Source organism: Artemia franciscana, chromosome 6 (assembly GCF_032884065.1).
Source record: "Artemia franciscana chromosome 6, ASM3288406v1, whole genome shotgun sequence".
Taxonomy (NCBI): Eukaryota; Metazoa; Arthropoda; class Branchiopoda; order Anostraca; family Artemiidae; genus Artemia; species Artemia franciscana.
The window spans coordinates 15,241,622-15,266,223 of NC_088868.1; the positions used below are offsets into that span (position 1 = coordinate 15,241,622).

The 24,602-nt window shown below is 34.7% G+C and overlaps 2 protein-coding genes across 7 annotated transcripts in view; both read right to left on the minus strand.

Moving 5' to 3' along the window:
- LOC136028092 (solute carrier family 66 member 2-like) overlaps positions 1 to 13,127 on the minus strand; it is a 40,731-nt gene extending 27,604 nt beyond the window's left edge. For 2 of the 5 annotated variants that reach the window (XM_065705714.1, XM_065705710.1), the window contains exons 1-2: positions 10,116 to 10,162; positions 7 to 237 (exon numbers count right to left, since the gene is read on the minus strand). In XM_065705714.1, the coding sequence (XP_065561786.1) occupies positions 7 to 237; positions 10,116 to 10,147 (263 nt within the window). In that variant the 5' untranslated portion in view covers positions 10,148 to 10,162. Of the gene's footprint in view, positions 1 to 6; positions 238 to 8,046; positions 8,070 to 10,115; positions 10,163 to 12,979 lie in introns of those variants that run through there. The other 3 variants (XM_065705712.1, XM_065705713.1, XM_065705711.1) reach the window with 3 other exon arrangements.
- Positions 13,128 to 17,933: 4,806 nt separating this feature from the next.
- Positions 17,934 to 24,602, minus strand: part of LOC136028095 (rhomboid-related protein 2-like) — a 52,471-nt gene continuing 45,802 nt past the window's right edge. The window contains exon 8 of one of the 2 annotated variants that reach the window (XM_065705717.1): positions 17,934 to 24,547. In XM_065705717.1, the coding sequence (XP_065561789.1) occupies positions 24,320 to 24,547 (228 nt within the window). In that variant the 3' untranslated portion in view covers positions 17,934 to 24,319. The remainder of the gene's footprint in view (positions 24,548 to 24,602) is intronic. The other variant, XM_065705716.1, reaches the window with a different exon arrangement.

Sequence of the window (24,602 nt, forward strand, 5' to 3'; positions counted from 1 at the left end):
ACTTACCAAAATAAAACCCTTAGAACGTTTGCAACTAGCAAAGTAAGACACACATACAGACTAAATCCCTCAGCATTTTCAGTTTTTCTTATTTCCAAGTACTGAGGAACATAGGGCACTACACCACCAAGCACCATACACAGGACAAAAAAGCTTTCCATTATACTGTCAAGACTAAAGGTGTGTACTGCCAGTCTCATTGATGCATCGTCACTTTCAGCTTCCATTATGAGCAATCTAATTTAGAAAAGAAATACATTAATCTACCTATATAATGGGTAAGTGTCTGTATTCTGGAGAAAACTCGTTTAATAGAGATACATGAAAGGTATGAAATACAATGAAAAAGCCAAGCTAGGTCAGTAGGCAGTGACGTCAATTTGCGATAATTATTGGGGGGAGGGCAACTGTATTTCTTTAAAATCTAGGGGGTGATTTTTTTTCTATTTCTTTTATGAAAAAAAAAACAAAAAAGAGGACATTTTTAAAATTTACCAAGAGTACAAAAAAAACAGGCAAGGGGGGCACATACCCTCTTTTCCAATTAACGCCTAGGGGTGCCCCGTAACTTTCTATGTTTTTCTATGTCTTATGTTTTTCGTAAATTCTATGTTTTTCATTCAGTTTTGAAGCTACAATTTATGGCTCATTTATTAGATACATAATTAATTATTATTATTGTTAAGTTTCTTTATAAGTTTCTTTAAGTTTCTAAGTTTCTTTAAGTTTCTTATTATTCATAACTATTCTTAAGTTTCATGCGTATCATGCATATCTCAGTATAGTTTTGGCAAGTCTAACCTGTTTCGTCTCACGGCAGGGAGATCAATTTAAAACTTTCAGGAATGGTTTTGTTGGGATGGAAGCGGACGCACAAGAAAATAAAATTCTGTCTGAAGGGTGGGAACAGGCAAAAGCATTTTTTGGCAATCCTCATAAAAGAGTATTTACAAAGGCATATTTTGCTTGTCATCCAGCAGGCTACACTACTATTATAATGAGAGGAAGGTTCAGATGGCTAGGGCAGGTTCTGTGGATGAAGGATGAAAAATTGTCAAAAATTGTCCTTTTCGGCTAACCGTGTAGGGCTAGACGGAATCAGGCTGTCTTCGGTTGGGAAGGGATGATGTCATAAAGAACGATTTCAGGGAAGCAGGAATTTCCTGGGAGGGTGTAAAAAGCGAGATTTTGAATAGACTAGGATGGAGCCGGAGCGTGCTTAGCTCTGTTGGCCTCAGGTGGCTTGGTGCTGTGGTGAGGTGTTGTAAGTAGTAGTAGCAGTAGTAGAATAACTAAAAGCAAACTTATATTCTTCTCTTTTCATTATAGAAAAAAAAAATATGAATATTTCTCTTTGAATGGTTTGTTAAAGCATAGACTGCAAGACCTGTGGGCAGATTGACACCACCTATGATAAAACACACCTTAAAAAAGACTGCTGCAGTTTTCAAACAGTTGATTCTGTAGATGCCTTTGAGACAACTAAAATTTCTGTTTTTAGAATGTGAAGCAAATCTTGACAAGAAGAAGAATCAAAAGCTTCAAGTTGCTTTTAGCATTTTGTGATTCTTCCATATTTGGTAAATTCCTATTAGCTATATTTGTGTTTTTAAGTGCTTCTTCTCAATTCCGGCATAGGTCTTACTATCCTTTACATTAAACTTGTTTATAACCTAGTCCAAAATTCCGTCTGGTTATTTACCACTGTAAATAAACTTTAGCCATAGCATAAAGTTATCAGACTCAGGCCAAGAACTGCATCATGCATGGAAAGTGATTATTTACCCTAATTGCGCGTTAAAATCAACAGTTTTTCTTGTTTTGATGCATCAGATTTGGCAAGTTTCTTGTCATGATGGCGAAAAACAATTTTATGCGATGATGGGAAACCCTTAAAAAAAACACAATTGATACAAAATAAAGTAGATTCTACTCACTTTTAGGTTATAACGAACATTTCTAGAGTTATAAAACTTTGAATATTGTGTGATAAAATTCTAGAATAGGGGCTTCTTAATCTCTTGAAAAACATTTCAGCTAATGAATGGGCTTTCAGCCCATAGAGCTTTAATTAAGTCATGAGGATGCCTTTTGAAGCATCTACTTCCAAATCTTTGCTCTCCAATTCAGACAAACTTTATGTCATGGTTGCAGCGATATCTGCAACCTAGTAAAGGCAAACATGGCCCATAGTAACCAAATAAAATAGCCGCCTGAAACCCCGTAAAAAAGGTGTCGAATCGAAACACTAAGCACAGTTACCTTGGCTGAAAAGCCTACACAGGAAACTTAGTCCCTTGGCTTGAAAATTGGTATATTTGCTCTATGTTCCTCTGTATTTTCTATCTTCATTAAAAAAAAAAAATCGAGAAAAAATCCTTGCCCCTCCCTAAATTTTCGTGAAACGGCACCACTGCTTCCAAAAATGGATCTAAAGGACATATAAGTCCCAAGAAAACATTTGTAACATTCTTGCTTATAGAATTTTCCAAAGGAAGCACTATAATAACGAAAGATCAACACCATTTGATTTCCCGATCAACACTCTTTTCTCGCTCCACCCCTTCCCCCATAACTCAGTCAGATTTAGCCGTAGACGCAGAAACATTTTGTTAATGTCAATGTTTCCAACCATTTTTATCAGTGTTTTTAAATCATTTAAAAAATATACATATCCAACTTTTTTTTCTTTTTTTTTTGTAATATCGTATTGCTATCTAAGAATTCAAATGTCTACCAGCAAACATATATGTAACAGTCCAAGTTATAAAACAAAAATTGATAAATACATTATTTAGGGCTATATTTGGCTTCTTTAGGGGGATGGGACAGATTGTAACAGCAGCAATCATTACATTTTGAAAAAGTGTTGAAAAAGGAATCAAACGGTTCTAATATTTTGCTATTACAATATTCCCTTTAAATTAGTCTATAGTAAGTGTTATCATATGTTTAGGTTTCGTACCTTTGCTAAATACATGGGTAAATATCGATTTATTTTTCAATTTGTGTTTTTGTGTATTGATTTGTGTTTTGCTAGATAGAAGATGAAAACACCGAACATTGTACCTCTTTAAATACACTGTTCACGACCAATTACAAATTCTATTTTGGCCCTTAATGTGATAGGCTACTTTGTTCTTAATTTTTTTTCAATAGAAAAAGGTCAAAAACCAACTATTCAATTCTAAACTCAAGGCGAAGTTGATATTTTACAGTCATATCTGCAGTATGCACGGATTTATTACTATCAAATCAGATAAATTTAACAGATTTAAACCTTACCAGTACGTAGTTTATAAGTTTACGAATTTATTAAACATGTTCCTAAGTTTTTGGAGCACTAAACTTAGTGGCAAAATTGCAATAGAAAACAGAAGAAGCAGTTAATACAAACAAAATGTTAAATAAAAACGTAGAATTTTAAGATAAATGCATAAATTGTTAAATTTATCAGATTTTATTGTTATAGTTTCACGCCAGTGTAATAAACCCATGACTATGAAATGCTAACGTAGCGTTTAATTTAGCATTGGATCGTATGTTCTATCTTAGCTCGTCCAGCCCCTCCCCTCCCCCATAAAAAAGAGGAGCAAGGGGTCAAAAAGGAGAAGGTTGCCAAAAAAGATCAAAACTACTGCCTGAGCTTGGCAATTATAGACAGAAAAGGGAATAATGACTTGCTTGTATTCCCGTTCACTGTTCATGTCATGCCAAGCTCAGGAAGTAATATCGGGCGACTCAGGCGAGACTGTCAAGACAGGATAATTTCTTGACATGGGCGAGCAGTGAATGAGAAAAAAAGCATGTCCTTCCCTTTTCTGTTTATATGTTTGCCAAGCCCAAGCGGTAATTTTGATCTTTTTGGCTACCTATGCGATCCTATGGCGACCCATTGGTTGGGTAGTGGAACTTAGGTTGTCTCGGTCGAGAGTGTCAAGACTGGGGAATTTCTTGACACAGGCAGTGAACGAGAATAAAAGCAAGTCATTATTCCCTTTTACCTAAAGCAAATCTTCATAGTTTTGATCCAATGCTCTTTTCCTATTTTAGACACAACTCTATATTACTTCCAAGCATTAGCACTTTTTAGCGATAAATTCTATATTTGTACTTCTAAACATGACCAGAATACTTTGCTCATATTTACAATTGGCAGTTAAATAAACATAAACTTTTACACCCACTCTAATTTCTAAAAATCACTACTTCAAGATGGAATTACTAATTGAATATATGCATAGCACATAGTTGGAAAGACCTTAGTCATCTAATTTAAATGACTGCTCTAGATATTATTTATGCCTTTTGAATATTTCGAACGTTTAGTTTTTGGGTTTTTTTTAATGTCCTTTTTGTATGCCCTCTGTTGATGTGACAAACTTTATTTGAGGGAGATCATGGGTTATACAGCCATTAATGCTCATAAGGGGTTTAATTTAGTTGTTGTGCACATTTGTAAAATACCGACTTTTTTACTATATAAGAAAACTGCTCTGTTTCTCCTCTGCCTTTTCCTTGATTACAACAACCAAGACTTGTTAAGAACTCCTTTCTTCATGGCAAATGCATTCACGTGCCAGATTTCAATTTAAACGTCATATGACATCATATGGAGGGAGTTTCTGTAAACTTGTTGGAAGATAACTATTGTGTTAGTAAAGCATGCAGCAATGGTATATCGGTTTGACCATGGAACTCCAGCTGTTTTTCCAGAAGGAACTTTGTATTGCTTTGTTCAAGTGCTATAAAGTTGGCATAAAGAAGTACCTCTTAGACCATGAGGATAAGTATAAGTATGATGTCTGGCTGATTCCCTCTGGAAGAAAAAATCTCCCCTTGACCATGAACTCCCACGGAAATCTATCCCCCCCACAACAGACAATACCCCCTGGAAAATTCCCCCGCATAGAAAAATCATACTTTTGATGGGAAAGTAAGACAAATAAAAAGAGTGAAGTAAATAAGGGAATTTGAAATATTCTACTGATATTCCAAAATACATAAAGGATAGTTATAGGCATATTCCTCCAGATAATTTTTTCCCTTGACTAATTTCCACCACATTCAAAATTCAGCAGCCAAAGGAAAAATATGTTTAAAAGATGAAGAAAAGAAGATAATTTGGAACATCCTTTGTATACCATTTCTATACCATATCTATTTTACTGAGTTTTCTTGTTTTTTATTTTGTTACAGCCTATAAATACATTTTTTGACAAATCTGATAAAATTATATTTTAAAATAATTTACTGATTTTTACAACTTAAATTCTGGATTTTTTGCCTTTAGAGGGTTTTTAAGACTTTTTTTGTTTTTGTTTGTTGACCCTGAAATCCCAATTCAGCTCTTTGGGATTACAACAATTTTTTCAAAGTAAATATCTGGTCCCATCAAATACAATTCTCTTAGTAAAAGACCATAAGGCTTCAATGTATTAATTTTTTTTCCAGAGCGCCTTTATATGGAGGGGCGGTAGAATTTGAAAGTTCTAGTGCCTTTTTAAAAGTCAAAAGAAATCAGAAGGTAGCCAGCCCCTCTCTCACAACCTTTTTGACTGTCCTTTCAGGAAATGTTGGGCAAAACCAGAACACACTATGTACATGCTGCTTGTAAAATGGGTCTTGGCAGAAGGTCCAGAGGACCTTAAAGCTCTCAAAGGATTAAGGTGAAATAGGAAAAAGTTACTGGAGTCTGACCTTAATCCACCCTTATGAAGAAGTTTTATCACTGTTGTTTTCCATGCAGCAGAGCATTTACCAGAATATAAACAAAGATCAAAGAGAAAAACAAGAGGACTGGCTAAGCATGAAGCCAATTCACGTATGACAACATATGAAACGCCATCAATATCAGGTGCTTTATCAACAGAAACATTCTGTATAATCTTTTCAAATGCAAATAATATTTTCAACACATTTTGGTACAATGCCTGAATCATCAAAGTGCAACTAATTTTGAATTAAAGGAGCTGCCAGCATCAAATTAGGTCACATATGAGCAGCAGGATTTACAAAAAAAAAGATAAAAGTTTCATTAAAAATAGCTGCCTTCCTCTTATCATCATCAACAGATTCACCAGAGGCTAGATTGCTGAAGGTTGTAGATAAAGGTGATTGATCATTATTGTGACTATTTAGATACTTCCAGTACCTCTTTGGGACAACTTTGCAGGGAATCAATGATAGATAACTTTTCTGAATTGGTGTGTGATTACAGAGAGATTGTTGTAACATTTCTTGCTCTCTAATAAACACACCAGGATTTACTATCCTTACCCAGCAAATCACGTCTCCAAAGTTTATTTTTCATGGACATTAGGCCCAGGACTGTCATTGGCAGGCTCTTATGTTTTTAGCCACCATCTCCAACACAATACCTTGGAATAAACTTTTCACAACTCTCTAGTACTACACTGCAGATAAATTCAAATGCTGTGTTCATTTCCATGAAGCAATGGTGAAACTTACAAACTATATCAATAGAACGAAAAAACTCCCTACATTCGTCATGCCTACCTCTAGAATAATTATAAAAAAATTTTGAGTTAAGATTTAATTCAATATTCACATAAAGACAATACCCTGCAATCATTTTTACTTATAGGGGCAAAGATTTAAATTTATCTAGCTCAGATGGGCACTTAATTATAACAAGGTCCAAAATAGATTTGGTCAAATCTGGAACATAGTAGGCTCAGTAACACGTTGATGAAGAAAACTATCATCAAGTGTTTGAGCTACCTTTTGATCAAAATCTTCATTTATTTTTATTTATTTTAAACAAAAACAGAGCAAGCCATAGACTTGTCTCATTACAAAATGACAATAAATAAACAACAATAAACAAGAATTGGAATCCTAGGTATTGATTGACACCAAAATAGCAAATAAAGTCCATAGGCTCTACACATTACAAAAATAAACAAATACACTAGAATACACAGAGAGACAAATTCATGAAACTCATTTTAAGGGAACTGAGTATAATAAGTCATACAAATGCCGTAAATATCATGGCTCTACATACTAGCCTTCATAAAAAGAAATTCCAACCAAAGCTGTAACTTTATTTCTTGAGACAATATGGTCAGGTACATATTCTGTTATTTAATGAACCCAATTCAAAAAAGAACCCTCTCCAACCTTTCTTAAAATCCTTTTTTGATAGAATTTTAATGAGTTCTGCCATGTGGATAAATAATGTCTCAACTAAAAGAAATAACTAAAGGATAATGGTGATATTTCACTATGTGATAGCCAATCAATACCTGTGGCAGTGAAGTCACCAACAACCACAATTTTTGATGATACTGACGAAAGATAAGTAAGGTATCTGAGTAGGCTCTCATCTTTGAAAGCACTATCAAAACTCTTTGAAGGGCTAAGGTGAATAATAATAAAACGAAAATTCAGAGTAAAACTTGAATGTTTCAACTCTAAACTAACTACTTCATGTCCTTGATTCTTAAATTTAAAATGAAGGGAAGAAGAAAAATGGAAACAGGCTCCTTGTCCATAATTTTTATTACATACTATATCATAACCACTTAATTGCTGGAAATTAGCAAAGGGGGAATAATGCAGTTTTTAGGTAGAACTTCATTCACAGCAATTTTAGGGCTAGATTCTTATATATTCTAGGGCTATATCCAGGACCATCAGTGGGAGCTGGGTGCATTATAAGAAAAATCATCGTGATATTCAGAAGGAGAATAAATTAAGGAATAAAATGGCACTAGCCTATTTATTTATTGTATTTTTAAGGACTGTGGGATCACCAAACAAAAGTTAACACACAAACATAAAACTCATCAGCAAAAATTAATACATGATAAATACCCTGAGGCTATTTGCAATAAGACTGACTATGTTTATTATTATTATATAGCTTAGATTATTATACAATCATCAAGAAAAGCATCAAGAAAAGTTTTAAACTTCAACAAATTGTCTTTAAATGATACATAGGGTAAGACTCCTCAGTACTCAGGGAGTGCCTAAACTTAGTTGCAATATTTTATTAGAATGTAGACAGTGCTAAACCTGGCCATGAAGGTTTTAATCTTGGCCACTAAAAATATTGGCAATTATTAATCTTGGCCACAACATTGATAATTAAACTAATTCTGCAATTTCAAATAAACAAGTAGTCTTGTTGTTGCTGTGGTGTTAAATCTGAGATAGTGTTGATGTTGCATTAAATTTTATTACTTGTTCTGCTATGCTATCATAAAATTTTTGCTTGACACAAATCATTTTTGCTACCATTAAGTTTGAACTCAACTCCTCCATATCATTCCTAATGCACAGAAAGCAGTATAATAAGCTCTTAACCAAAAAATGAGCTCTAGGCTATAAAGGAAGTTTACATAATTTGCAATTGTAAATTTTGTTTTTAGAGAAAAACCACTGCTCACTTCTATATCTTGGAAAACCTAGACGAGGCCAACAAAAACCCCTATATGTGAAGACACCCACTTTGCTGTGAAGACACTTACACAAAAGAATTTCAGATGTTCAATACATTAAAAAAATACTAAAGTTTCATTGTGGGTGAATGAAACCCACCATTTAGTTTCATATGACCATTTTTATTAAACATTTTCAATTGCCTTAAATAATTACCTTGATTTGCAAATTAAGATCCATCTTGAATTGAACCCAAGTCATATTCTTTATTAACCTTAATTATAGACTTAGCTTGATTCTAGGCAATACAAAGTCTGTGATATCCAGTTGAAAAAGGGTAACCAATGTTTACTTTAATCCAAAAATATCAGCTGTTGAAGGATGTTATTAAAATGTTGATTGGGCACCCTTAGCCAAGGGCCCTCTTGGCCAAACCCCAGTGGTTGGCTAGTTGCAATACTTGATTGATATGTAGCATTGCATTATAAGGTCAAACAGCTATCCTGGGATAATCTTGACCACAACACAGATAATTAAATGTGGGACAATATCCCAAAAATGTCTGTATACTTTTGAATAAAAAATAGGCTACTTTATGTAGACAATGGGCAATTCTCATTTCTTGAATCCCTATTCCTGGAGGCTGTTTTATTGGATCTTTTAGCTATGTTGCACAAAATGGCTATCATAAAATTTTGATCAGACAACTTTGGAGAAAAAAAGGCATGGGAGGGGGGCTAATTGCCCTTTAACCTTTTTGTCACCTGAAAAGAGTTACTAAAACTTTTGATTTCCATTTGAATGAGCCCTCTCTTGAACATCTAGGACCACTAGTTTAGTATCATCACCCCTGGGGATTATATACCCCCCCCCCAAAAAAAAAATAACAAACAAATAAAGACACATCCATGATCTTTCTTCCAGCAAAAAAAAACTGAATTCCATACTATTGCAGATGGAAGCTGGAATCCTATAAAGAAGCGTTCTTTGATATGCTGAATCTCATGTGATTTTCATTAAGATCCCTTGGATTTTTGAGGCAGGCAAATTTTCAAGCTCATAACTTTTGAAGATTAACATTAAACTTAATCAACCTTACATATTTGGAAATCAGCATGAGAAGTAAATTCTTTTGATGCATCTATTGTTACCAAAATTCAGTTTTTTTTTTGCAATTGAACCTTCTGGATTTTGATTTTGTCGAGAGACCAGAATTTTTCATCTTACCAGGCATCTGAAAATCAGATGTAAATGGTAAGTTGTTCAATCTTAAACATCTCAGAGTCATGGCTTGATTACTGCCTAAAAATGCCAATTATTCTTAAATAATTAAGTTATAATAAGGTCCACAGGTTCAATATTTAGGAATATGCCTAATAGGAAAGACAAAATCTTTACAATTTGTATAGATTCAAACAGCTGACTGAAGTAAAATTTTTCCTGAATTGGAAATGCAAGGCTAAAAAAAAGAAAAAAATGATAGTTTGCTTTGTAAATCACACAACCCAGTGTAAAGGACCTCTTTTAGGGAAATACCAATTTTCTTTGACATTCCAAAAATAGAGACAGGCTTTTGGACCACCCATATTTTACTACATTATGATTTAGAACTAATGTCCCCAATTACCAACCCATTAGCACTACCTCAACAGCAGGTAAAATTCTTGGAGGCATTGTGAATATTAAAATCACAAAATATTTACTTGACAACAGACTGCTCACTAACAGCCAACATGGCTTCAGATTTGGGAATCAGTGGAGACAAATCTTATAGATGCTTATGACTATATCACTAAGCAGCTAGATCTCAATATGCCAGTTGACAAGATCCTTTTAGATTTATAATGGGTGATGCAGTTCCTTTCAGGAAAAAAGTAGAAAGTCAAGGTATTTGGAGACAATGGGCAGAAAATCTTCTCAGAAGTTTAGAGTGTTGTGCCTCAGGGAAGAATCCTAGCTCCAACATTGTCATTAATGATGCTCCAGAAGCTGTAAGAAATAAGATGAGTCTTTATGCTGATGATTCAAAGCTTATTGGCTCTGTAGAGTTGTCAGTTGCAGAACTTCCATAGAAGAACACCTGAATTTGATAATCAGTATGGGCACATGAGTGGAAACTTGTATTTAACTTTAAGAAGTGAAAGTCAATGTACACAAGGTGCCAGTACCATATGATAGGAGGGTACAGTTTAAGGCATTTGATTGACTTTTGACAGAGGGAAGAGATTCGGGAATTGTTGTTGATTAGGAACTAAAAAATAACAAGCATGCTCTAACAGCAGTTGCCAAAGCATCCCAGACCCTTGGCATGGTCAAGGGTACTGTACATAGCATATTACCCAAAATTATGACTAAACTGTACAAGGGTCTTGTGCAACCATTGCTAGAATTCGGGATGTGTGTTGCAACACCCCTGAACAAGGGTGATCAGCAAAAAATAGAATATATTCAAAAATAGGCAACAAAAGTTGTTTATAGATGCAAGAATCTTGCAAAGATAGATGCAAAGAGTATCAATCTTGATTGAATAAACTAAAGCTCCCAACACTTGTATAAAGGCATCAAAGAGGGGATGTCATTATGACTTATAAGCTTTTGAATGCTGACTCCTCCTGTCAAAATCTATTTCAATTTGATGAGCCCTCTAGGGTAAGGGGGGATAGTAAGAAGTTGTCCCAGAAAAGTACAGATACCAGAGTCTGCAACCACTAATTCTCTATTAGAGTGATTACCCATTGAAACAATACTGCTGTAATTGCTCTCTCTGATGATGCCTTTAAGATTGCTGTCAACAAGAGTTGGTCCATTAAGCCATGGAAGACAGAGTGGGATACAATTGAGTCAATGGCTCCTCATCACTACTAACCACTGACTTTACAGGATTTTCTTTTCCTTATTTTGCTGGACAATGTGATTAAGGCAACTTGAGGTAATGATAAAATGTGAGGGTAGTAACAAGAGCCCTGCCTTCTTGGTGACATTTTCACCAATGACTTGTCAACAAATGTGGTCTCTGTTTTGACAAGCAATTGAAAAGAAAAAATATATTTAATATTTTTCATTCATAGAATAAATATCAAGTAAAAAAATTACATTTTTAGAATCAGAAAAAATCAGCTTTCTATGAATATAAATGAAACACTGGAAATTATATATATATATATATATATATATATATATATATATATATATATATATATACATCAAAATAGGATAATTGGTATTTCTAAACAGAGTTCCTTATAGGTAAAGTCAATAAACTAATATTTTCAAATGTTTAACCTTAAATAATTTCAATAATAACCATATTGATGGACAGCTTGGATTTTTAGCTGTTTGTTGATGTATTCAATACTTTTCAATTCCTCTTTGGTAACAAGGTGTGAGGGTTTCAGTTTTATATAGCTTTGCTCAACTGGATACTGGTTTTTTCATACTATTACTACACAGCCAGATATGACACTTAACAAAAACATATGTTAAAATAAACTCTCAAACTGATAAAGATGCATTAGTAAATCCATAGTTTACAACATAACTTAGCTAGGATGAAAGTGAATCAACTACAAATGACAATTCTTTATGGTAAAATTCTATTTAATTGACTTCTTGCTATCTCAGAAAGGGTTTAGGTTAGGAAAATGAAACTTTCAGGGATGAATCTACAGACTAAAGTATGTCCCAGGAAGGTATCTTGAAGCAATTACCTCTACTCTTTCTCCCTCTAGAGGGCCCTAACCTTTGATGACCTTTAAAAATATGTGGGTTATAAAAGTGAAACCTTGTAAAATGGATCTTCTGCTTAATTGAAGTACAATAAAGTTGTTATCAGCTTCATAACTTTGCTATATTCCATTTTATAAGGTTTTAAAGATATGCAAATACATTTCCTAAATTTTGAAAAAAAAACATTCATATGGCTCAAAATTATACTCAAATAACAGGAATTGCATTTTCAGAACTAAAGCCAGAGACAAAGCAACTAGAAACTGAAAATTAAGGTAAAATATTGTTTTGTCAAAATTTCAATAGGTATAGACCTTTCATGTAGGCAAATTCCAGGGCCCTCTAGAGGGAGAAGGGGTGGGAGTGGGTACTTTAAAATACCTTCCCGGGACATGCCTTAGCCTGTAGACCCATCCTCAAAAGTTTCATTTTCCTAACCTAAACCCTTTCAGAGATAGCAAGAAGTCAATTAACTAGAATTTTACCAAATAAATATACAATTTAGCAAAAATAACCCAGCAACACAAGATATAAGCCCAGAAAACATTTCTAGTTGCAAAACTGTAACCAAGGCAGGCTGAAACAGGAATACATAGGCTAGCTTCATCACAATAAAGATGGCTACTTTTTAGCAGCAAGAGCACAACTTGCAGGGTATTAGCCCCCTCCCTCAGATACAACTGATAAGCCCCTGAATAGAAGATGTGTGAACTAGCCTATACAGCCGTCTCATCAAACTGTTCATAGTTGGATTCATATATAGTCCTATTCATACACATATATATTTGCAGGCTATGCACTACCTAGTTTATAGACTATGAAAAATATGAGTAAAATTTACCTTTTACACTAGGGATACTATTAAACCAAGTTTTGTCTGTAATTAAAAATCTTGCCAAGCTTGCCAACTTATGGCTCACTCAATCAGAGTTGGTAGATTTTGGAGAGTTAAAATAGCCCAAAAATAAGGAATTCTACTATGGCTTAAAATTTAGCCTTTTTGAGGAAAAATTATTAAAGTTAAAATTTCAAATACTTATTGCTCGAATTCAATGGGCAAAATAAGGAAAATATAATCGGCATACTAGATAGCTTACACATAAGTGTAGCTTCGAAGAGAAATGAGAGCCCAGCAAAACGACATAACTGTGCATGCTGGGACACTGAAGCAACAATTGAAATCTATGCAGACTTCTTCCGTGATTTGGGTTTAATTATATATCATATAAATATATAAATATATATATATATATATATATATATATATATATATATATATATATATATATATATATATATATATATATAATGAAAACGGAAATAACTAATGCGACAGCACAAACACACTAAAAAAAAAAAGGAAGACAGAAGGAGAAAAGGAAGACTGTTGTCCTACATTAGTGACTAATATAGATTAGCACTTGAATGGGGCCTTAACCCTACTCATCTATACAATCAAATATGTCAAACAGCATAGCCATACACAACCAACCATAAAGAATAATCCATGGACAGGCAGTCGTGTCGTCAATAAGTATAAGTCGTCATTTATCAAACAATAAAAACAGCAAAGACAAATAATTTAGAGACAACAACCCAACACAAGGGCTCATCAGGAGAATACGCACACACACACACACATATATATATATATATATATATATATATATATATATATATATATATATATATATATATATATATATATATATATATATATATATATATATATATGTGTGTGTGTGTATGTGTGTGTGTGTGTGTGTGTGTGTGTGTGTGTGTGTGTGTGTGTGTGTGTGTGTGTGTGTGTGTGTGTGTGTGTGTGTGTGTGTGTGTGTGTGTGTGTGTGTGTGTGTGTGTGTGTGTGTGTGTGTGTGTGTGTGTGTGTGTGTGTGTGTGTGTGTGTGTGTGTGTGTGTGTGTGTGTGTGTGTGTGTGTGTGTGTGTGTGTGTGTGTGTGTGTGTGTGTGTGTGTGTGTGTGTGTGTGTGTGTGTGTGTGTGTGTGTGTGTGTGTGTGTGTGTGTGTGTGTGTGTGTGTGTGTGTGTGTGTGTGTGTGTGTGTGTGTGTGTGTGTGTGTGTGTGTGTGTGTGTGTGTGTGTGTGTGTGTGTGTGTGTGTGTGTGTGTGTGTGTGTGTGTGTGTGTGTGTGTGTGTGTGTGTGTGTGTGTGTGTGTGTGTGTGTGTGTGTGTGTGTGTGTGTGTGTGTGTGTGTGTGTGTGTGTGTGTAAGAAGCAATGTGTGGAGCAAGGTCATCCTATCTTTAAATTTATACTTACTAAAATTCCTACCTACTTAAATTTTTCTCTGCAAGGTCTTTTTTATTGATAACAATTTTCAAACTGATGGAATTCACCCTGAATGCTTGGCTTTTGTTTTAGTTCCAGACCATCAAGAATCCGAAGGTTACATTACAGCTTCATTGTTAACTTTCTACTTCCAACTGGTAATACTTAATACATATAAAGATGTTTTTGTCTGACTTTTGGAAGTCAAAGTAATTGGTAATGAAAAAGGTGCTTGTTTGTCTATTATCTTGACTGTGGCCAATAAGATCAGGATGAATAAAATTATTTATAGATGAAAGAATACAAACTTGCAAGGAATTTTGAAGGTAGCCTATTTGTAGAAAATTTGCTTCAGGAAAGAGTAACTTCAAAAATCACTAAAAAATTGGTAGAAAGTAAGTAAATGAGTAGATTTAAGTATTAGCACTAGTTTGGTGAAAAGTGACATTTTTGTTTAACAACAATATATTCCTAGCAGAGAAATATGTTTGTTTCATGTCATAAAATTACGGTGTGCCGATTTTTTGCCCTTTTATGTCCTAAATTTAAAAAATTTGTCAATTCTGCCTTTTTGTGTCATTGTGTGCTGACATGTGGGAGTATGTCCTTTTGAGATAAAATATATCGAGTTGGCAACCCTATTTTTGACTTCGCAGCCCCAAACTCCATCTTTAAGAAAATAAACACTGACCTATTGGAAGAACTGACGAACCAAGGGCAATACTCTTATGCCACGCCGGTTTTCTATTCGGACACCGAAAAGAAAAGTTTTCTTTTAGCTTTCACTTCTCCCCGTGTTTGTGTTTTCTTAAAACCAGTCGCTGTGCCCATTAAAATCCAGTAGTCACAATATCATCCCTTGTAACTCAGCGTCTGTCGCACCAATGCAATGGCTTTTGCTCATTATGTGCACAGAACACAAAAGAAGTTATGACTTACTTCGCTCGGGGGAAGAGAAAGAAAAACAAAAAACAGCTAGTTCTTGCAAATACCGCATAGCGTTTAAATTAAACCTAGTTTGGAAGGAATAACTAGGATAACTACTACTACTACTAACAACTCAATGCAGCACCAAGCCGCCTGAGGCCAACACAGCAACGCACGCTCCTCCTCCAACCTAATCTATTTAAAGCCTCCCTCTTTACACCCTCCCAGGAAGCTCCCATTTCCTTTAAATATTTATTTATGACATCCTCCCAACCCAGACAAGGACGACCTGCTTTCCGTGTAGCCCCAGACGGTTGGCCAAAAAGAACAATCTTCGGTAATCTGTCATCCTTCATCCGTAGAACGTGGCCTAGCCATCTCAACCTTTCTTTCATTATAGCCCCAGAAAGCGGGATTGAACCTCACTTTTCGTACAACCTACTGTTTGAAATACGGTCAGTCAGCCAGGTACCCAGAACAATCCGTAGGCAATTTCTCTGGAAAACATCTAGTAAATTTTCATCTGCTTTTTCGGAGTGCCCATGCTTCAGAGCCATATTTTACCACTGTCATCACTGTAGCTTCCAATATTCTAATCTTAGTTTGTAGACTTATTTTTCTAGTCTTCCAAACTTTTTTTAACTGTGAAAAAACACCCTGAGTCTTAGCTATTCTACTTTTAGCATCTTCACTGCTCCCACCATCTTTACTAATAATACTACCAAGGTAACTGAAGCTCCCAACCTGATCAATCTTTTCGCTACCTAATGTCACCTGTTCATCTTCACTTATTCCTAGCCTTAGTGACTTAGTCTTCTTAACATTAATTTTTGAGCCTATTTTAGCACCCTGAACTCGCAAAACCTCTAAAAATTCATTCATTTTGCTCACACTTTCATGTAATATGCTTTAATCATCAGCGGTAGCAGTGCGACCTCGCAAAAGACGAACACAACCCATAGTAAAAAAAAGCATGAAAACCCCAAAAATGGCATAGGATCGAAACAAAAAGTATACCACTAAATCACCTTGGCCGAAAACCCTAAACAGTAATGTCCCTTGGCTTGAACAACAAGGAAAAAAATAGCCGACAAGGCATTAACATTGATAAGGTATTCACATTAGCTTTGGCACAGGGATAGTGACAGAGCTTGGTAATTGCTAGTATATTCTGTCCAGGCATGCTGATACAGATCGCAACAAATGCGAAACACAGGAACACACTCTCGTCGTCAGCTGACAGTCTCAAAGACTCGTTGTCTTTGACAACGAGTCCCAATAGCAAATTTTATCAACACCACGCGGAGCTTCCGAAGAAGTTTTGGTATAAACTGAAAGGCGATTTTAAATGGGTCAACAGTTGGAAAGCCTAACGAGAGGATAGTTCAAAACGAAGGAAACTTACGATCGCTTGCTACTTGTTTAGAGAAATGCTAAAAACCAACATGTCTGTTCAAGGTCAGATTGGACCAGAAGCCCGAAGACTTCGCAAAAGGAAGCCCCAAACGTAATAGGTCAAAATTAAGAACATTCAGGGCAGAAAATATGTTGGAAAAATAGTGGACTCCTTTACTGGAATAAGGCGACGAGTTGATTGGCAGAGAGCCATGATAAATTGAACAAAGATTTATAAAGGTGATTCCTTATTTTGAAGCCAATTTAATAGGTGCCCACAAGTTGTTCTGTGTTAATGAACTCTGTAGTTTTGTCACAATCGTAGTAGTGAATGGCATGGATGATACAATCCTCAACAGCTCCTCTTTTCCTGAGACAGCATACCTGACTCAACTGGAAAAAATGAATGTTAAACAAAAAGTAGTAGTTAAAAATGACCAGCACCCCCGCAAAATATATTGTCTCCCCCTCCCAGTCCCAAACATTTTGCTTAGCGATGCCTTTGTATAGAGCTAGCATGTCCCAAACATAGATCCTAATGCAATAAAATAATGAGATTCGTTATTTGATCAAATAATGAGATTCGTTATTTGATCATACTTGATCAAGAAGCAAGCGCTCTTTTCGTCTTTACGTAGAATACCTCAAGTCTCCTTAGACAACGCATTAGAATTTCCCTGGAGTCCTAGATGTCCTAGATGTTGCACCCTTTCTACTGCTTTCAAGATAAAAGCAGACAAATTATAAATCTAGAGATTTTGTTCGTTTTTTTTCAGTTATTTCTCAAGACGTCAAACGGTTTTATTTTTTGATCTGGTGGCAACTCTAATTATTGTGTCATCATCTAAGGTCTTCAATCATTGTTAACTCATTTCTGCATAAAAGTTACATATTACTTATATATTGTTGATAATTATGCCTGCGAAATCCAGGCAATATTTTATAGTATTGTATTTTGCTGTAAAAATCGAATGTTTTATAGTTGGTACGAAATGATCAGTATTTGAAATTATTGCGTGAGAAATTACCTGCACCTGGGTTGACGAATCAGTTACATTTTTTTCACTTCCCTTGTTATAAATTCTACATAGGAGATATATAACTTTTTGTTAATAAGAATATTGGCATAATGAATAAATAAATCTACTGATGCTTTCAGATATAAAAAAAAAAACAAAACAAAGAGCATGCTAGTTAGTCATATATTTGAATAAAAGGCAAAATACATAAAAAGAATGATAATGGTAGTTACAAGATAGTTAAGGCATAAAAAGATCAATTATAATTACAGTAAACAGCATTTACACTTCTTTTAGGAAAGCAATTTAGATGATGGCAGCTTAATGAATTATAATAGTACGCTGGTAGTAAAATGACGGAAATCAAGAAAATGAGCTAGATCCATCTTTATCAGTAATCAAACCTCTAATTGAGCCATCTAGAACTCAAATCGACTAACAAATTTTCATTTACTCTGAGGTTTTATTGTCAAACCGCCTTGGGGCTAATTGTATTTAGCCTCAAGTATACGATTTTTTATATTTTCTAAACTCGAAAGAAAAGACCCCTAAAAAAAAGGATTTATAACCCAATTGGATTTTGATTGACAATATTTTTTTTTCAAAGCTAATTAGACGTATAGTTCCAGAACGTTTTCCAATTTTGTGCCAGAGCATTGACAGGTCTGTGGTACAGTCAAAAGCACCAAGTTATCTGCTTTATTAGTTTCCTCTAGTTCTTCTAGGGCTAACAAAATTTAAATCTGGCACGTTTAAGGCATACACACCTCAGCCAAATTGTCTATTCTTCATAAAAAAAGGTTGATTTCTCCAGTCAGCTATACTCTAGTCTCAAAAAATTCGATGAATTATGGATGGGAGGAGGATAGAAGCAAAAACCTTATTTCTTTGAACAAATCCAGGATGACGACTCAGTTTAACATGGATGGATGACTTCCATCCAGCTCCTGTCCTCGTAAAACTGGACCCTGATATTAAGTTTAGTAAACAAAATACATTTCTAAAGTATCAAATTTTAACCAAGCCATTCCCTGGGTGATATTGGATTAATCTTGTTCCCTTGAAATGCTAAACAACTATTAATTAAGAAGGTAATCCCAAAACACAGAGTTTGATCAATACATTGAGGCCTTGTAAACTGGAGACCTTGGGTGTAGGGCAGTCAATATTTATCATAGTTGACACATATCGATGACAGTACGGAAATTGGAAAAGGAAAAATGGAAAAGGAAAAGGGAGGGGTGTCTTCGTGCTGTCAACCCCTCCAGCTTTGCAAACAATCAAGATTTCTAATTTTTTTTTTTTTTTAGATTATATCGACACATAATTGTAGCATTAAAATTCTTTGAAGTTGAATAATATTGCTTTGTTTTAATTTCAAATTGATTTTCCAGCCTAAAGTATGTAGATCTGTTAAAAGTAGGTACAAGGACCCTAAAAAACATCCTGAACTACTATAAAAGCTATTAATAGGGACATTAGCAACTTTAAATGATTCGAAACTTCTGAAGGGGCGGTTCGATTATAGTAATAGCTTTTATTATTCATAAGCCCCATTTCATAATTTAACCCCTATAAATAAAATCTATGCTGTCAAAGGATGCTGATTCTAATTTTTCCCGAGGCAAGCACAAGCCAGCAAAATTTTTGAAAATATGATTTTATTTTTTCTTACTGGGAACAATATCCTGCTTTAGTTACGACAATTTGCAATATTTGCATATTTTAATCTTTTAGGAGAGGGGGTAGATGTGGTGTGTTGGTGCCCTTGATACTGCCTATATATACCTATTTTGTGCTAATTCCGAAATTATCTCTAAGTATCACGAAAACCTTGGAATAATTAAAAAAATTTAAACTGAATGTACAAGAGCAAAGTGGTACATGTTCAAAAAAAAAAAATAAATAAAACAGGCCTACTATAAAATAAATGACAAATATTTAACTGTGCAATATTTTTACTAACTTCATTTACTCCGAAGAAATTAAAGTTGAAATGAACAATTAGACTGCACTAAAAGTAGATTTATTCTGAACTAGTAGATTTAAAAAGTAGATTTATTTTGAGCTGTACTAAAAGTAGATTTATTGAACCGGGTTTACAACTCTTTCGAGTATAGCTCATAAAAACATATAGAAAACCCTCATACACAACATTCATATAGAAAAAAAAACAGTCAAAACAATTTAGTTCACTAACCGAAATTTGGTTCTGCTAGTATATGAACTATACCATACATCACAGTTTCTCAGTCAGGATTTTCTGGAACCCTTGAATTCAACAGACAATATTCATGAGAAATAGAGAACTAACATAAAACCACATGAGCTACGACAAAATAGAAAAATACCTACTACCAGCACTGATTCGCTAATATATTCAGTAAAACACTAAGTATTAAGAATCGCTTGTTTGAGAGGTTCTGGCGAATAGACCACAGATGGATATCTATTTTGCAGCAATTAAAATTCAGAAAGTTTTACTATCTATACAGACAGGGTCGTATCCAGGATTTTTTTTTGGGGGGGGATGTAAAAAAAAGTAAAAAAGCATAATAAATTTGTTTATATTTGTTAAGTTTTAATGAGCCAGAGAAACTTTTCAGGGGGGGGGGGAGGATTTAAATCCCCCTAGGCCCCTCTGGTTATACAAGATTATAAAATTTACAAAACCTTCAGTGCGGGGGCGTCATAGCTTTATATAATCCTTGAATTGCAGTAGGCTGTAAAACTAACTATCTGAAGTTTAAAAAAAAAAAAGAAAAATACAAGTACCGGTAACCCGTAGATTACCACACAATATTTACTATATATAAAATTTATTTCAAGATTTCCTGAATGATAAAGAGGTTGAGAAACATTACTCTTGCTATTCTACAAATAGAAAACACGCCTCTCACTTTCAAAGGTCCCATTCCTGCCTCTGCAGAGGGAAGAAAGGAGTACCCTCAAACCTAAGATTACTTACAAGATGTCTGGTATACATCTGCAAATCCTGGCTTCTAGGCCTAAGATACAATCCTTTTTGGTTATAGACAAAATACAAATAATAAAAATGTACAATACAACACATTACTTATGATTCACCGAGTTGGAGGTAGAACTTTAGAAGATGCATTAAAATATAAATTTTAAACTCCGAAGCTGCAAAACCGTAAAAAAATACATAACAAACTCATACCAAAACCAAAAGAGAGCCAGGAAAAGAAATGAAAACATCCACTATAAAAGAGATGACTATAGTCTATTTACACACTAGATAAACTAAGCCAAAGTCTAGCAGTAAATTTTTATAAAAAACAGAAAACTTTCTCTAAAAATGTACCATATTTACAAACAGGAAGAGGAGGGATAATGGAAACGAAAATATTTTTCAACGTTAGCTTGAAGGCTGCTAGAAAAACTACTAGTGCACCATCTTTCATTCTAATCCAAAGGAAAATTTATGGAATAGCCCACTGCTTCTAATTGGTTGAACCTATTCGCACCTTTGCATGTTTTACGGTCGTAAACAGCTAGCATTGCGCAATAACTCGTTCACTATAGTTTTGGAAAGCTTAGTTTCAACATTGGAAAGCCATTATGCAATGCTCGCGATGAAAATCGAAACAGTCAGAATCCTTTTACTTCAAAATACGGATGAAATTCAAATCTGAAACACCTGATTCAGAATTATGAAGTCACTAAATAATTTCTGAACATTATAATTTAACTAAGACCCAAACTACCTCTCAAATTGCTTATTGGAAAACCATATTCAACAGTTGGTTTTTAACAGAAAAAACTGTCTACTGTATGATCTAGCTTATGTGATTTTGACAGCTTTTTACCAAACCCTACAGACATAATGCAGGAATTCAACTATTTTAAAAGATTGGACACGTTGTTCTCTTAAATTATTTTTTAAATGAGGCAGAAACGTAAATATATAAAGATGAAAAATCAAGATGAAAAACTAAAGTGGAAATAGTCCTCTAGTCAAACTTTGTCTGATAGCACTGGATCTGATTAAAACTGAATAAAAATTCCGATTTTTTTTGGGCTTCTAGATATTTATCCAAGAGTTTAATTACGCTTGGAGTCAACTGAATATATAAACTGTTGAAACAAAAATGATTGTTAATACTCCTATTTAAAAAGTTTAGAAAGAAATCAGGAAGACATGGCTGTGAAGTTCAATTATGACAAAGGACGGTAAATTTCTTCAAGCGATAGTCTCCCTGCAACATCACTATGGGCTTTCTAAGAAAACTACGATAAAAGAGTAAATAAAGCACATTGTAATATAATTTCACTGGGTGATTTTGTGTGTATTTGGAGATTAGCTGATTTTGTGCGTATTTGGAGATTAGCTGATTTTGTGCGTATTTGGAGATTAGCTGATTTTGTGCATATTTGGAGATTAGCTGATTGTGTGCGTATTTGGAGATTAGCTGATTTTGTGCGTATTTGGAGATTAGCTGATTTTGTGCGTATTTGGAGATTAGCTGATTTTGTGCGTATTTGGAGATTAGCTGATTTTGTGCGTATTTGGAGATTAGCTGCAAGCTTTAAATGGTTGCTAAAGTCTCTTTGGTACATTCACTTACATCAGCAAATCCTCTCAGTTCAATGTTTTTCATTCTGGATTAATTTATATTCGTGATTTACTATCATTTAGCAACGGCGTTCAGAAGCGGAAATGGTAAACCGGCCTAAAGCTCTCACTTAATCGCTGATACCAACTAAAATCGAAACTGGTAATATGCTTCAAAGTAACCTTCCTAGGTTTTAAAAGCTGGATTTCGCAGAACTCTCAAGTTTTGTCAGGAATATTTCAGAGAACTATTCCATCCCATCAACTTTAGACGTATATTATTGAAAAAAAAAATCTTACTTTAGTCCCGTTATGATATTACCATTTTTTTAAATCCTGGCGCAATGAACTGAGCTGATTCACAAAATTAATGTACAAAAGATTTTAATGCGTTCCAAATTGAAAATTATGCAACCAGAGCATGAGTTGACTAAAAATCAATTTAACGAACAATTGATTATTGTCTACAAGAGTTCTGTTATATTGTTGCAAAAAGTATGGGAGAGTGATAAGAGAGAAATTTGAGGTACTTCTACATAAACTTGCGATCCTTGGGCTTATTTCCCCAGATGTCTCCAGGTACTCATTTTACTTTTTTACTTGATGAGGAAGAGGCAGCATCGCTCCTATACGGAACACATTCTGCTACTTTTGGGTTTTAATACTACCCTTTACATTCATTGTAACAGCGCAGACCAGAAATTTTACCAGAAAAAAAGAAGGATTAAGTATCAATTCATACCTCCCCAATCCCTTCCTTAGAACTAGTTCTGTATTTAACTGAAGGCTCATTCAGAGTTAGGATGTTTTGGCATTCAAATACACCGTTTGAGACACCTGCCACCTCCAAGGTTTATTCGACCACCCTTCCCGTAAAAACCTTATATCTGAACAATGGGCTACTGGCAAAGCTTACAGCCCTTGTCACTGGGGCTGGAAAGGGGATTGTTAAATCAAAAAGCACAGTTATTTTACCTTTGGACTATTTTGAATAAATTGGCTATCTCAACATTTTTATTGGATACGTTTGAGGAAAATGGGAGGGGTTTCGGGGGGGGGGGGGGTGTTTTCCAAGGGGGGAGGGAAATTTTCTGGGCGGTAATTTTCCAGGGGGAATCCCAGAACCAAATTGAATACCTATTGAAAAGATATTTAAAACTAGCAGTGCAACTGACAGCGCAACATTACCCAGTAGAGCTAGAGAGAGAATAAAAAGCAACCGATTTATCAACTTGTGAATTTCAATGACAGGTGTTCCTGAAAGTTTTGGCGAATTTCTATCAACGACCTTTTTCTGTACAGGTAAAATCTTCTCATAAGCATCCCCTCCCACCACCCCCAAAAGGTTAAACTTGTGTAAGGCTCTATCGAACTAACTAGCTTGGACCTATAAAATTGGAACGGGGGAGGGGAGGTGCATCAGAAACTTACGAAAAAAGTTGCCATCTATATTTTAGATTAATACGTTAAGAATGTAAAGTTTCTATTCAAGTTCCAAAAATACTAATTTATAAATGTTCCCTCAGTTTCCGATATTGAGGCAACATTAATCAAGTCCATCAAGTTATCTTCAATGGTTATGATAAATTGCAAGCTACTTAACTACATTACTAATCGCAACCCCCCCCCCCCTTCCACCACCAATTAACACCACTGAGGCTAGGTTGCAATAGGTATTGTTGTTATTTTTGTCTCAGGTGATAACGGATAGGTTCCTCTTTTATTCATTTCCCATACTCTTTGCCACTCTCAGAAAATAAGCTTTGAAAAGGAAAAAAAATAAAAAAACAATAAAGACTTGAATAAGCAATAACATAAAACAATAATTAAATAAAAGATCATGAAAACACAGAGACAAATGTAAAAACTTTTTTTTTACGATTTCTAATGAGGAACCTTTGGTATTTCTCAGACAAAACGGCCAAAAACACACGAGATACAACTTTAACGTAAAGAAGGCTAGATTAGGATGAAAAAATTCAATAGATCCTACAATGGCCAGGTTGTAACGGTTGTGTATCATCAGGTGGAAAATAATCTGCATACGCAATATTCCATGCTACAGCTGCTCCCAATAAGATGAAATACAAGAAAAGGCACACCCACCAGCAATATTTTTCCCATGGATTCACACTAACGTTGCGTAGAACGTTGATTCCGACAAGTAGTCCTGCAATAGCTCCAGCTAAATGAGCTACATAACCAACCTGCAATATGTCAGATATATTTTACAAACACATCAAAAGGGAGCAAACAATACGA